Source organism: Stegostoma tigrinum, chromosome 29 (genome assembly GCF_030684315.1).
Source record: "Stegostoma tigrinum isolate sSteTig4 chromosome 29, sSteTig4.hap1, whole genome shotgun sequence".
NCBI lineage: Eukaryota > Metazoa > Chordata > Chondrichthyes > Orectolobiformes > Stegostomatidae > Stegostoma > Stegostoma tigrinum.
The window spans coordinates 38994106-39007317 of NC_081382.1; the positions used below are offsets into that span (position 1 = coordinate 38994106).

The 13212-nt window shown below is 40.7% G+C and overlaps 2 protein-coding genes across 14 annotated transcripts in view; one reads left to right on the forward strand and one right to left on the reverse strand.

Annotated features, from left to right (window-relative positions):
* gpsm1b (G protein signaling modulator 1b) overlaps positions 1-13212 on the forward strand; it is a 233111-nt gene that overhangs the window by 148027 nt on the left and 71872 nt on the right. For all 10 annotated transcript variants that reach the window (XM_048559204.2, XM_048559205.2, XM_048559206.2 and 7 more), the window contains one exon: positions 287-413. In XM_048559204.2, the coding sequence (XP_048415161.1) occupies positions 287-413 (127 nt within the window). The remainder of the gene's footprint in view (positions 1-286; positions 414-13212) is intronic.
* The window catches only part of LOC125465559 (uncharacterized), a 120816-nt gene continuing 108130 nt past the window's right edge, over positions 527-13212 (reverse strand). For 2 of the 4 annotated variants that reach the window (XM_048559222.2, XM_048559215.2), the window contains one exon: positions 11704-12866. The gene's annotated coding sequence lies outside the window, so the exon portion shown is untranslated. Of the gene's footprint in view, positions 1019-2429; positions 2598-11703; positions 12867-13212 lie in introns of those variants that run through there. The other 2 variants (XM_048559218.2, XM_048559217.2) reach the window with 2 other exon arrangements.

The window sequence follows — 13212 nt, forward strand, 5'->3', positions numbered from 1 at the left end:
AAACAGGAGATGGTCTGGAATGCAGTGATAACTCAATTAAACATCGCTGTACAGTACAGCTTCTGAATTTGCTGACTTCTGTTGCATTGCTTGTGCCAGAGCAGCTGGGTTGGAATTTGTAAATTTCCTGCTCTTTACTCCTCTCCCTTCTAACGTGTTCCGCGCCCCCCCCCCCCCAAAAAAAACCCAGCAACTTTCTTTCCAGTCTCCTTCACTTTCAATCCTCCCACTGGTCCATAACCTTTCGTGTTGTGCAAGTTTCCAACCTTGGGATGTCTTCTTGCAGATCGGTGATCGAAATGGTGAATTAACAGCCCACTTGAATGTTGCACAGCTGCAGTCAGTGCTCGGCATGACCTCAACTCAGCAAGACAGGCAGTCTGCTCTCTACCATACTGACTATGAAGCACAAGGTAGGCGTAACTTATTTGTTTTCAGAGAAAGAAAGCAACCAGAATGTTGTGGGAAAGCTAATTTTAATCTAAAATGCACAATCTTAGATGAACAGATGTCGACAACGCTCTGAGAAGAATAACAGCACCAAGTACGACATGCAATAATCGCAGTGTTAGTTTGCCTTTAAGATCATTATGTTTTCTTTTAACATTGATTTGAATGGCAGAGTTGTACGTTGTTGACACAAGGTGTTGGTTCTCTGGGTGTGACCATAATGTAATTTGTATGTTTCTTTTTGCTTCTTATCCTGTTTTTGCTTTTGGAGTTTTTTTTCTGGCAAGAATTTTGTCAAGTAAACCTTACCGAATTTGTAAAATCCTAGTGAAAACCTGAAATTAGCCAGATGGTGACTTGGAAAGTCAGTTTGTAATTGAAGACAAGTTGTACTTGCTTTTTGTTTTAATATTTTTGTAAATGTAAACTCATTTCTAAGACTTACTTTTGTAAGTCCACCAGTTTTGATTCTAAAATCCTTCTTCAAATAATTCCCGCATTTTCCTGGATGCAGATAGAGGGGCTCATTTGTATTGCATAGATGCGTTTCAGCGCAAGCTCCGTAAGTCTGTGAGGGGGGAAAGAAAAAGAATATAAGCATATGGAGAAATGTAATCTCTGTATAACATTGCTGTATATAATAGTACATATAATATTGCAAATATTCAGTCAGTCAGTCAGAAGAGAAATGAACTGTTCAATTTGCTCACCCTTTACCAACTCTTCTGGTGGGCTGAGATAGGGAAAGGTGAGAAGGAATTGATGTCAATCAACAATACTAGTCTAGATCAGTTGGGCCGATCTCTGCCAGATGAGTGTGCTTCAGTAGTGCCTTCTGAAACTCTGGTGGTGGTGTTGGGGAAATGTACTTGTTTGGGAAAGACAGTGGTGGATATGCATGATCTATTGGTACAAGAAGCACAATGTCTAAAAACACTCACTGTTTACTGTAGGCCTAAGGTTTCACAACGCACTAGAAAGGGTTGTCAAATTGCCAAATGCTAGTTAGCAACTCCATTGGAAACTCACTTTAAGACTGAGTTACTCTGAGGGAAATCCTTTGGATTTTCCAATTTTATTCGTCCTGAAACCAGTGCTCATGTTGATTGTTACTGTGTTTCATGTTGCCAGGTTTGTTTGTAAAAATGTAGGGCTAAATATAAATGGACAGAGGCAGGACTGGACAAAGTTCTGTTCTCTGCTGTACTGTTGGGCACAGCCAAGGAGAATACTGCAAGTTACCTTGTGTTGAGTAGAAGAGGATATTTTCGGTATTACCTTTTGGTTAGATTATTTCTGGTGAACATTGAGATTTTCTGAATGGCGCATATATTTATGCCCAATTTACTTTGTAGGATCAGTTGGTTCCAAATCTAACTTTATCGTAGAGACTATGGTCATTACCTGCAAGGCAATGACTTGAGAAAGTGGAAAGTCCCTTCCTATATTGACAACGTTGGTATCAACAACAGCACAACATAAACAGACAATCAAAGATGTTCTTCATTGAATCCCCAGGTTCAATCACCTGATTGAGAAGGATATCCCTGTTCAGAGGAGAGTTAAAATTTGGAATCCCAAAAATGTCCTTACAGACAGATGGTTGGGATATCTCAATGCAAATTCTAGTAGATCTTTCCTGTCATTACTCCCAATAAGTTGGGTGACATTGTAAAGGTGGAGCCTCTATTAAAAACACTTCAACCAAAATCCATCAGAATGTTATTGTTGGCTGCAGTGTTTTTCTGAATTTCCAGAGATGCAAACAATTTTTATTTGATCTAAAGATCATTTCTTCTGCAGCAAAGTATGACATCTGGTGTAAGACAAATGTGTGCTGAATGCTGGAACCATCCCAGATAATTATCAGCCGATCTTCCACGACCCTGTTTGTGATGAGCCGAAGGATCCACTGGTTTATATCACCAATGATATATGGATGTGGAAGCTTGTGTATTGTCTGTTAAAGTTGCACGTACCTCTTTTTAAGATTGTGCATACTTGCCCAGAGTTAGATTTTAACAATGACCGTATGCAAGGTTGATTTTGTGGCTCCAGTATATTCTGTCCTTGGATGTTTTCCGAATGATTGCCTTTGATTATTCATGCATTTCCTTCAAGGTACCATGTATTGTATCTTGAACTCTCTGTAATGGAATGCAAAGTTCTCATTGAGAAAAATGCTTTATTGCTGGGGAAATGATTGACAGTTTTAAGTTTATTATTCATACTGTGGTGACAATTCTTCACCACTTTGAATTTCATTTTCTTGAGCACAGAAAATTTCTCTGTTGATAAAGCTATTGTTGTATCCAGTAGTTAATTGGGTATGGAGTTTGCACATTCTCCCCGTGTCTGCGTGAGTTTCCTCCCACAGTCCAGAGATGTGCAGGTTAGGTGGATCGGCCATGCTAAATTGCCTGTAGTGTTCAGGGGTGTGTGGATTACAGGGGGATGGGTCTGCGTGGGATGCTTCAAAGGGCAGTGTGGACTTGTTGGGCCAAAGGGCCTGTTTCCACACTGTAGGGAATCTAATCTAATCAAAGGTTGACTCAAAACTTGCAGTTTGTTCAGATGTTCTTGAGTGACGATGCCTTCCTGTCTTGTGCCCAGCTGAGCTCCTTCCATCTGTATTGCACATTGCGAAGACCATTAAGTTCTGCTCCCCACCAGAAATTTTCTCGATCCACAAATTCCATCCCACTCTTCAGCCACCATCTCAGGCTGTTTGCACCCTCTGTATCCTGTATGATTGTGAGGTGCGATCCCAACCCCATTTTCTCTCCACTGTTTATGTTATGTCACAAATCCTAATCCAGACTGAACCACGAGACGTAGGAGCAGATATAGGCCATTCAGCCCTTGTAATCTGCTCTGCTATCCAGTGAGATCATGGCTAAACTCATTACTCCTCAGCCTCTTTCTTTCTTGCCCTTTTCCCCAAACCATTAGTTCCCTTACTAATGAAAAATCAAACTACTGCTGTGTTTACTTCACTTAACAACACGCCTCTGTTGAAAAGAAGAATATTAAACAACATCCTTTAATAATCATGTGTTTTCTCAGCATGTCGAGGTAAATACGAAGTTTACCGGGTTAAGCAATCAAAACAGAAATACTAATGTAACCAAAGTGGAATTAACTAACCCAATTGATTTGGCTCCAGGTATTGCTTTTTACACAGATTGGAATACTGTTTGCGTATTGTATTTGTCTGATACAAGAATATTGTGAGAATTTAATACTCTACATAGATTAATAAGTTCCAGTAAGCAGCTTTGTTGCCAAAAGGGACAAGTGCCAAGGTTCAGTTTAGCTAATCACAGATCATCAGCTGTAGTAATAACAATATTTGAAATACAAGGGGATTTTTAACTTTTTGAAATCAATTGCGGAACATGGCCATCACTGGCTAGCTGGTCAGCATTTATTGCCCTCCCCTGGTTGCCATTGAACTGAGTAGCTTAATAGGCCATTTCAGAGAGCAGTTGAGAGTCAACCACTTTGCTGTGGGTCTGGAGTCAGCTGTAGGCCAGAGCAGGTGGCATATTTCCTTCTCTGAAGGACATTAGTGAACCAGATGGGGTTTCTGATAATCGACAAAGGTTTAATGGTCATCAGTAGATTCTCGATTCTAGAGTATTGTTGAATTCAGATCCCACTATCTGCCATGATGGGACTCAAGCCCAGGTCCCCAGAATGTTAGCCGAGTTCCTGGATTAGTAGTTTCTTAATAGACCACTAGGCCATCGCCTCCCTTTCAGTGAGGAGATTATTATTCTGGATTATTATCCATCAAAACATGAGGCCTGGGTCACTTGTGATCATTGTATCATTTTCTTGACCTTCAGATTCTTTGTAGATCATTGTTAGGTTATTTGTGACTGGGGGTGGCATGGTAGCACAGTGGTTAGCACTGCTGCCTCACAGTGCCAGGGACCCACATTCGATTCTAGCCTCGGGTAACTGTCTATGTGGAGTTTGCACATTCTCCCTGTATCTGTGTGGGTTTCCTCCGGGTGCTCTGGTTTCCTCCCACAGTCCAAAGATGTGCAGGTTAGGTGGAATGGCCATGCTAAATTGCCTGTAGTGTTCAGGGGTGTGTGGATTATAGGGGGATGGGTCAGGGTGGGATGCTATGAGGGTCAGTGTGGACTTGTTGGGGCGAAAAGCCTGTTTTCACACTGTAGGGATTCTATGATTGTGTGATTCTATGATAATAGACAGGAAATCCCAGTCGTTACTTTTTTTTATTCATCCATGGACATGGACATCATCCCTGATTAGGTCAGTTTTTATTATCCATCACTAATTGCCCAGAGGGCATTTAACAATCACCTGCCTGGAGTCATATATTGATCAGACGGGGTAAGTGGGGATGGCAGATTTCTTTTCTAAAGGTCAATAGCGAACCGATCAGTTTTTCCTGACAGCGGTTTCATCATTAGACTCTGAATTCCTGATTTTTATTGAATTCAAATTCCACCATCTACTATAAACCTCAAGCCTCCAGATTAAGAGTCCAGCAATAATACCACGAGCCCTCACCTCCTCTTAAATTGGTTGTTTGCTATGTTGTTCAGGAAACCCAAATTCTTGCAGTTGGAATGTGGGAGTAGATTTTACATTCAAATCAAGGATTGTTTGAAAGCAAAATACAGCTAAACTCCAAGAATCCTCATTGACTCAGCCTTCAGTAGAAAAACCAGGTTGTTACAAAAGAAGGAAAAATCTGAAAGGCAGATCAAAATCATTGAGCCATTTGTTTTTAAATTGAAGTAGTTCAGATGACACTTGTGGAAAGTTTCAGAATCTTGTATCCCGATCCTAACTATTTTCCAATTGTCCTGACTTGTGTTCATTTTTTAGTGGATATTAATACAGTAGTTATTTTAGTTTGCAAAAATTCCCATGTGTGATAATGTCAGTCTTCTGAGAGATGATAGATGCTTTGAGAATAATACCTGAATTTCAAAGTGTAAAATAGGCTAATTGTTATCCCTGGGCTAAACAATCTTAAGATATATGCTTTTGGTACTTCAGAGGCTTGACCTATTTTTGAAGAAGTTTAGTGCAACCCATTACATAGGAATTCAATATTTGCACTGTACTTGAACCGGAAACCATGGCAATATACATTCTAGAACATTGTGTATTTTTAACAATTGATATTTTCTATACAATGTTGTTGGGGAGGCAATGGCCTCGTGGTACTATTGCTGGACTGTCAATCCAGAGACCTAGATAACATTCTGGGGACCAGGGTTTGAATCCCACCATGGCAGATTGTGGCATTTGAATTCCATAAAATATCTGGAATTAAGAATCCAATGATGTCCGTGAATCCATTGCTGATTGTTGGAAAAGCCCACCTAGTTCACTAATGTCCTTTAGCCAAGGAAACTGCCATCCTTACCTGGTCTGGCCTACTTGTGACTCCGGACACAGCAATGTGTTTGACTCTGAACTGCCCTCAGGGCAATTAGGGATGGGCAATAAATGCTGCCCTAGCGAGAGACGCCCTCATCCCATTAATGAATTGAAAAACGTGTCATATGCACTATTTCAGTCTCCATCAATCCAATAAAATTGAGAAAAATGCGCTTTATTGAAGGAGTTATGCAAAATGTATTTTAAATTGACTGACCTAGGTGCTTGCTCCCATTTCAGAGCTAGAAAGTTTGTGATTCAGCCCACTATTCCCTCATGACTCGATAGACAGTCTTGTTGCAAAATGCTAAGTGTTGGCAAAGAAGTTATCAATTGGGTGAAGTAAGAGATAATCTCCAGCATTGGGCTAAGGTTGTGTTGTCAGGGCATCCATTTTCATTTACACCTTAATATTCTGCTTCCAAACTCTGACCTGGATGTACTTGATGTTCATCTTACGTGGCTTGTTTTTCAGTGTTGATAACTGTCACATCAAAAGATCATGAAATCAATCCTAGTGGGAGCAAAAGGTGACATCCCTCACATTACTTATTGCAAGCAAAGCCTCTGCTTCCGAATTTTCTGAAACTGAAATAATTCTGTTGAATAGTTTCAACGCTTGATTAAAGTTATCTGAATTCCCGAAAGGTGGGTACTGTACTCTGACTTAAAAAGATAAATAAATATTTGTAAAAACCGAAAGAACTGCAGAGGCTGTAAACCAACAACAAAAACAAAGTTGCTGGAAAAGCTCAGCAGGTCTGGCAGCATCTGTGAAGTAAAAATCAGAGTTAATGTTTCAGGTCCAGTGAAATATTTGTGTTTATATGGTACCTTTAAACAGCCACAGAGAGGTGAAGGTCTGCTGGTACTTTCAAACTTTTAATCCAGAAACCCAGTTAATGTTCTGGGGACCCAGAAATCTTGAAGTAAGAGTCTTCATTACAGAGAGTAATGAATGATTATTTGGATAGAAGTGGTGTGCAGGGATATGGGAAAAGGCAGGAGATTGGTATTAGGTAATGGAAACAGTGCAGGCCTGATGGACCAAATGGCCTCTGATACACAATGTCCCAAAGCACTTCTATAGCCCTGTTCATTATTTTTTTCATGGGTGTTATTGGCGACGTATTTTTATTTGGAGTTGTTAATTGCCCTTGAACTGAGCAGCTTCCTCAGCTATTTCAGGAGGCGGTTTAGAAGGCAGTTGCCATGGGTATGGAGTTGCACATCGGCCAGACCAGGTCAGGACAGCATGCTTCCTTCCTAAAGGGCTTAGTGAACAATAGACGATAATTTCACAGTCACTGTTACTGAGTCTAGCTTATACTTCCAGAATTTTGTTCTAATTTCTAATTGAATTTAAAGTCCACCAGACCAACAATGGGATTCAAACCCATGCCCCGGAGCCTTAGCCAAAACCTGTGGATTACTAATCCAGTGACATTACTGCTACGCTTGGCTATGCAACTCCCTAGATCAATTCACAGAATCAGATAGTCCAGAGGGGGCCGTTTGAGACTTCACTGACAAAAACTACTCTAAACCTACACTAGTCCCATCTAACACTGTCTGTTTCAAGTGCTTGTCCAAGTACGTTTTAAAGATTGTGAGGTTTCCCATCTTAACTCCCCTTCCAAGCAGTACATTTCAGATACCCACCACACTCTAGGTGAAAAAAACTGTGCCTCAAATTCGCTCTAAACCTCTTGCCTTCCACTTTAAAACATGTGCCCCCTTGTTATTGGCCCTTCAGCAAGTGGGAGCAGCTGCTTTGTACCCCACCTTGTCCGTGCCCCTCATAATCTTGTAGATTTATTAGGTTTGAAGCATAGGTATTGTTGCAGTGTATAAGTGGCAATGTTCCAAACAGTGATGAGATAAAATGACCACATGATCTGTTTTGATGGTGTTGTTTAAGATGAAAATTGTCTTGGGCTGTAGAGGGAAACTTACCCATTTTTGAAAATACTGTTAGCAATATCTATGACACCCATCTGAGTGTTAGACCAAGCTTTCGTTTTGAGATTGTACAGTCCTCCAGTGATAACAATATTGATCCAAAACACAAATTAGTGATGCATGTTAAACTGTGCAGATTTTAATCTGGCTCTGTCCAGATCCACAGGACTTCAGTATTTTTTTTTGCAATGTGCCAATCTCCATTAGGCTTTCACAAAGTAAGAAGAACATCTCCATTAATTGGAGACTTCCCGATCCAGATTAATAAGATTGTGATTATCTGCCTTTGTCTAATAAATCACTAGCTGTCGTCTTATGTGTTTCGCAGTTGGCAGAATGGATAAATGACATTCATTTAAATCCTGTAGGTACAGGATGTAGTTGAGTATGTGCTCATAAAACTGTCAGCACACATTGTCACTTAATGCTAATTGATGTGTGCTCCTAAAAGTGCAGTGTGAAAGGAACGGGTTAGTTGTTAACAGATGACTGGACACAATCCTGCTTTTTAACATAAGTAATTTTAATGGTTTGGTTGATGTGTTATTAAGAACAGCAAAGTAATCCACCATAAGAGATAATTGGAACCATTCCTTCCATATCTCCCATGCACCCCATGTCTCACATCTCTCTTGTAACTACTATATAATACTTTGTGAGATTCTGAAGGCAATCTTGTTAACTTGAAGCATTTAATGTCATGTTGCTGATTCTTCATTAAGCTACAGACGTGAAAGCGGTCTGGCGCTCATCAAATGGAAGTTAGAATTAGTAACCCGGATGCAGAATTGTTCCCTTACACAACTGCTTGGAGTCCAGAGATATAGACAAAGACTATTGGTGTCACGTAGTTGTAAACTCAGCTGTTAACAGAAATGAAATTTACTTTATATAGAATTTACATTAAATTGCGTAGAAGTAGGCTGTTCCATCTTATTGCTTGGAATTGTGATTGCTCCAATTGTGCAAACCTCCATGAGCTCCGTTAACTTCATTATCACTTTATCCCTTTATTGACAATGTGCTTGTCTGGCTTCCCGTTAAATGTATCCATTCTATTTACCTCAACCAGTTCATCTGGTAGTGAGTATCGCATTCTAATCATTGCCGAGTGAAGAAGTTTCTCCTAAATTATGATCGGTTGTATTGGTGGCCAGTGCCTAGACCCTCCCAAAAGTAGGAATATCTTCTCCAACTTTGATAAGTGGACATGTGGCTTAATTTAACAATATGATAAGTTGTACAATATGGAGCACACACACAGCTCTATAGTCCACTTGGAGTGGGGAGCCAAACATTCCATCTAACACTAGCACGGAGTTACGTGCAGGGGTATGGGCATGTCAAAAGACTGTGTGTGTGTGTGTGTGTGTGCCCCTCTCTCATCCCTCTCTATTTGTCTTCTCCATCTCATTCTATCCCAGATTATTTCAGCGCAAACGCTATTCATAAGTTCTAATTAAAGTGACAGACACAGAGGAAATTGGAAACACTCGGCAGGTCTGGCAGCATCTGCAGAGAGAGGGAAAACGTCACCAGTGTGACTGTTCTTCAGAACAGTAATTAAAGTAAACAAGCTTGTTAGTTTGCATTTCCACTTCATTCCATTAGTGTCGTTATGGACCACTTTCCTTTGAGCAAGATTGTGCGTGAAGACAATTCCACATTAGAATCCTCGGGTGATGAAACTGTTTAATGCACGTCCAGCTCATGAGGAGGCAAGAAGTACACTTACTGGTACCAAATCAGAAAACTGAAAGCCGATAAGGTTTCAGAGGTAGTAGGAGCTGCAGATGCTGGAGAATCTGAGACAACAAGGTGTAGAGCTGGATGAACACAGCAGGCCAAGCAGCATCTGAGGAGCAGGAAGGCTGACATTTCAGGTCTGGACCCTTCTTCTGAATAAGGGTCTAGGCCCAAAATGTCAGCTTTCCTGCAACTCTGATGCTGCTTGGCCTGCTGTGTTCATTCCAGCTCTACACCTTGTTAAGTCTATAATGGTAATGTTTTCCTTATCGAAAATACGAGAGCCATTAACTAATAAGAGCATGACAAAGATGGTGTTTATGGAGTTGCTAACTGTTGGCATAACTGTGCAGATGCTGGGAGGTTTGTTGAACAGTCAGTGGTTATTAAAGTTGGAAAATATGAGCTGGGAACCACTCCTTGCAATTTTCCCTCCTAAGCCACTCGCCGTCCTCACCACAAAATAGTTTGCTGTTCTTTCAGTGCCTCTAGGTCAGAATCCTGCAGTTTCCACCAGAACAGCATTGTGGGTCCGCCTACAGCACATGGACTGCAGCAGTTCAAGAAGACAGCTCACCACCACCTTCTGAAGGGACATTGGGCACGGGTAATAATTACGGGCCCAACTAGCAGTCGCCACAAACTATGGGTAAATTACAAAAAAAGGACTCTAGCCCAAGTGAGAAGAAGGTGTATTCTAGAAAAATCATTCACTACAGTTTATTTTTCTGCCTATAACTAATTGTAGTTTTCCTCTTGAACAGCACATGTACTTTCAGTCACTTTATTAATTTAATTTGGCACCATGTTTGGCACAGCATCATTGTCTGAAGGGCCTGTTCCTGTGCTGTGCAGTTGTATGTTCTATTAATGTATTGAGATTATTTGCTTATGCTGGCTTTATAATTGCTAAAAATAGATAAATGCACAGTATGTGCTTTCATTTGTGATTAATTCTACATCAGTGTAAATTTAACATGAGATGCAAACTTGAGTTCTAAAAATGTTATGAAATTAATGATGACAATACATTGGTTTAATTATGGCCCTAAAACTAACCCTTGCTATTTGAAATTAAATGGAGCATTGAGAAGACAATTCCTTTGTAGAAATCAGTACTGCCTTACAGTTTTAAAAGTCAGAAGAGTTCAATTGCTGAGAGGTTACTTTGACACAATGATTTTAGGTCGTGCTATACCCATTTCATTTGCCTTCAAACTGATTAAAACTGTTGAATTAATCTCAGTCACAAGATGAACAATGGGGAGAACAACCTATGTTAGCTGTATGTTATGATCTTACCCTCCATTTATTAAACAACACCTAATTTTCTTCATATTCAGGAGAAACTTCATTATCCGGAATGGTTAGAATTGGCAACTGGCACTCGCATGCTTAATAGGTCAGGCCAATCACAGGTGTATCTAAGGGGAAATCTCTGTAACCATTTTGAAGGAGAAATAAATGGATGAGTATGCTGATCAAGTTGGAGTAAGGAAGGTGTTGCCAGGGTCGTGTGAGGTTAAAACACCAAAGAAGAACATGTGGAGTGAATGGCTGTTTCTGGACTATTCCCTAGGTCCACTAAACTTCTTCACTTAGATCCTTCTTGTGACCTTTTTTGTGGAGCTTTCAGTACTTTTTGTGTTTTATACAAATGTAAAAATATACAGGGAGCTGTTTGCCATGTAAAATTCATCAATGTCTGTTCCTTAGATGTTAGTGGAAGTGTATGAACCAAACAGAAGGTACAGGATGGTGGCTCATTTGTCAAGGGTTCTAAATATAAGAGCTTCATAGCTGAGGGTTCTCATATTGTGTGGTTTGATGCCATACGTTGAGTTTGGATTCTTTACAAACTGCTGAAGGACAAGGCAAAGTCAAGAACTACCTTCAGGCTTAGATTTCAAAGTAATGTGATTTATTATCCATTGACACTAAAAATGGCTATACACAGTAATTATAGACATGACAGACTCTGGCTTGTAGTTTAGATTAGATTAGATTACATTAGATTCCCTACAGTGTGGAAACAGGCCCTTCGGCCCAACAAGTCCACACCGTCTCTTGGAACATCCCACCCAGACCCATCCCCCTATAACCCACACACCCCTGAACACTACGGGCAATTTAGCATGGTCAATCCACCTACCCTGCACATCTTTGAACTGTGGGAGGAAACTGGAGCACCCGGAGGAAACCCACACAGACACGAGGAGAATGTGCAAACTCCGCACAGACAGTTACCCGAGGCTGGAATCGAACCCGGGTCCCTGGTGCTGTGAGGCTGCAGTGCTAACCACTGAGCCACCGTGCCGCCTCAGATGCTAAAGATGAATCTCTATCTTCTTCATATGTTTGTGTACATGTTGTTCTCTGGTCTGGCTTCTTCCAGAGTGCTCCTTCTGTTCTAATTGTGCCCACTGTCTCTCCATTTATACTCCAGAATTTGCAGCTCTGTAGCATCGTCATAAGGTTGCTCCAGAGTTGTAATACCTTCACACAAACAAAATTGGGAGCTTTCTAAAAGCTTCAGCAGCTGTTGAAGTATCTCTGTTTGATTTATGAGCCCCATCAAAGTGTGGGTATCACAGCAGGCAGTTGCAGGACATTTGCATCATCCCTGTTTTCACATCATGGTGTTTCCCTTCCCTATCTCCCCAGGTGCACAACATTCCAAGATCGTATCTCTGCAGTTCTGGACTCCCTCCCTAAACTCCTTTCTACCTCTTATCCATAAAAATATATAAATTAGGAGCAGGAGTAGGCTATTCAACCCTTTCAGCCTGGTCTGCTCACGGCTGATCATCCAGCTCAATTTCCTGTTCCTGCTTTCACCCCAGACCCCTTGATTCCTTTAGCCTGTAGAACTACAGCTAAATCCTTCTTGAAAATATCCAGTGTTTTCACCTTGATCACTTTCTGTCACAGAGAATTCCACCACTCTCTTGGTGAAGGACTTTCTCCTGGCCTCACGAATAAATGACCTACCCTGTATCCTTAGATTGTGATCCTCATTTCTGGCTTTCCCGATCATCAGGAACGTCCTTTCTGCATTTACCCTGTGTAATCCTGTTTGAACTTTATAGGTTTCTGTGAGTTTGTCCCTCCTGCCTCAGTCTTCCAAGTTCCAGTGAATATAGTCCAAACTGATCCAGTCTCTTCCTGCGTCAATGCTGCCAACCATCCTGGGAATCAGTCTGGTCTCAGTTCTCAATCACAGTCTTTCAAGACTCTCCTTAAATCTGCCAGGTCACCATTGCTGTGCACTCCAGCTGCTAAAGAAAATACCAAAGATTTCAGTTGTGTATCTTTTTTCAGAAAAGATCCAATTTGAAACAATTTCTCAAAGAATTTCTGGTGTCTGTAAAGGTGACGGATTTTTCACTACTTTATGTAATGCATCACGTACCATTAGTTCTCTTTAGCCATATTGATCTGGACAGCCAAATTATTGATAAAGATTTTTAAATAATTTCCACCTAGAAAAGCCCTGGTATCTAGCCTTGTACTGGTACCATGTTTAAATGAGCTTCTCTGGGTTGCTGTACTGTCAAATGAGTGGAATTTGTTTTTACTGCAATCAATGCACATTAATGAATATATCAAATATTCACGAGCGAT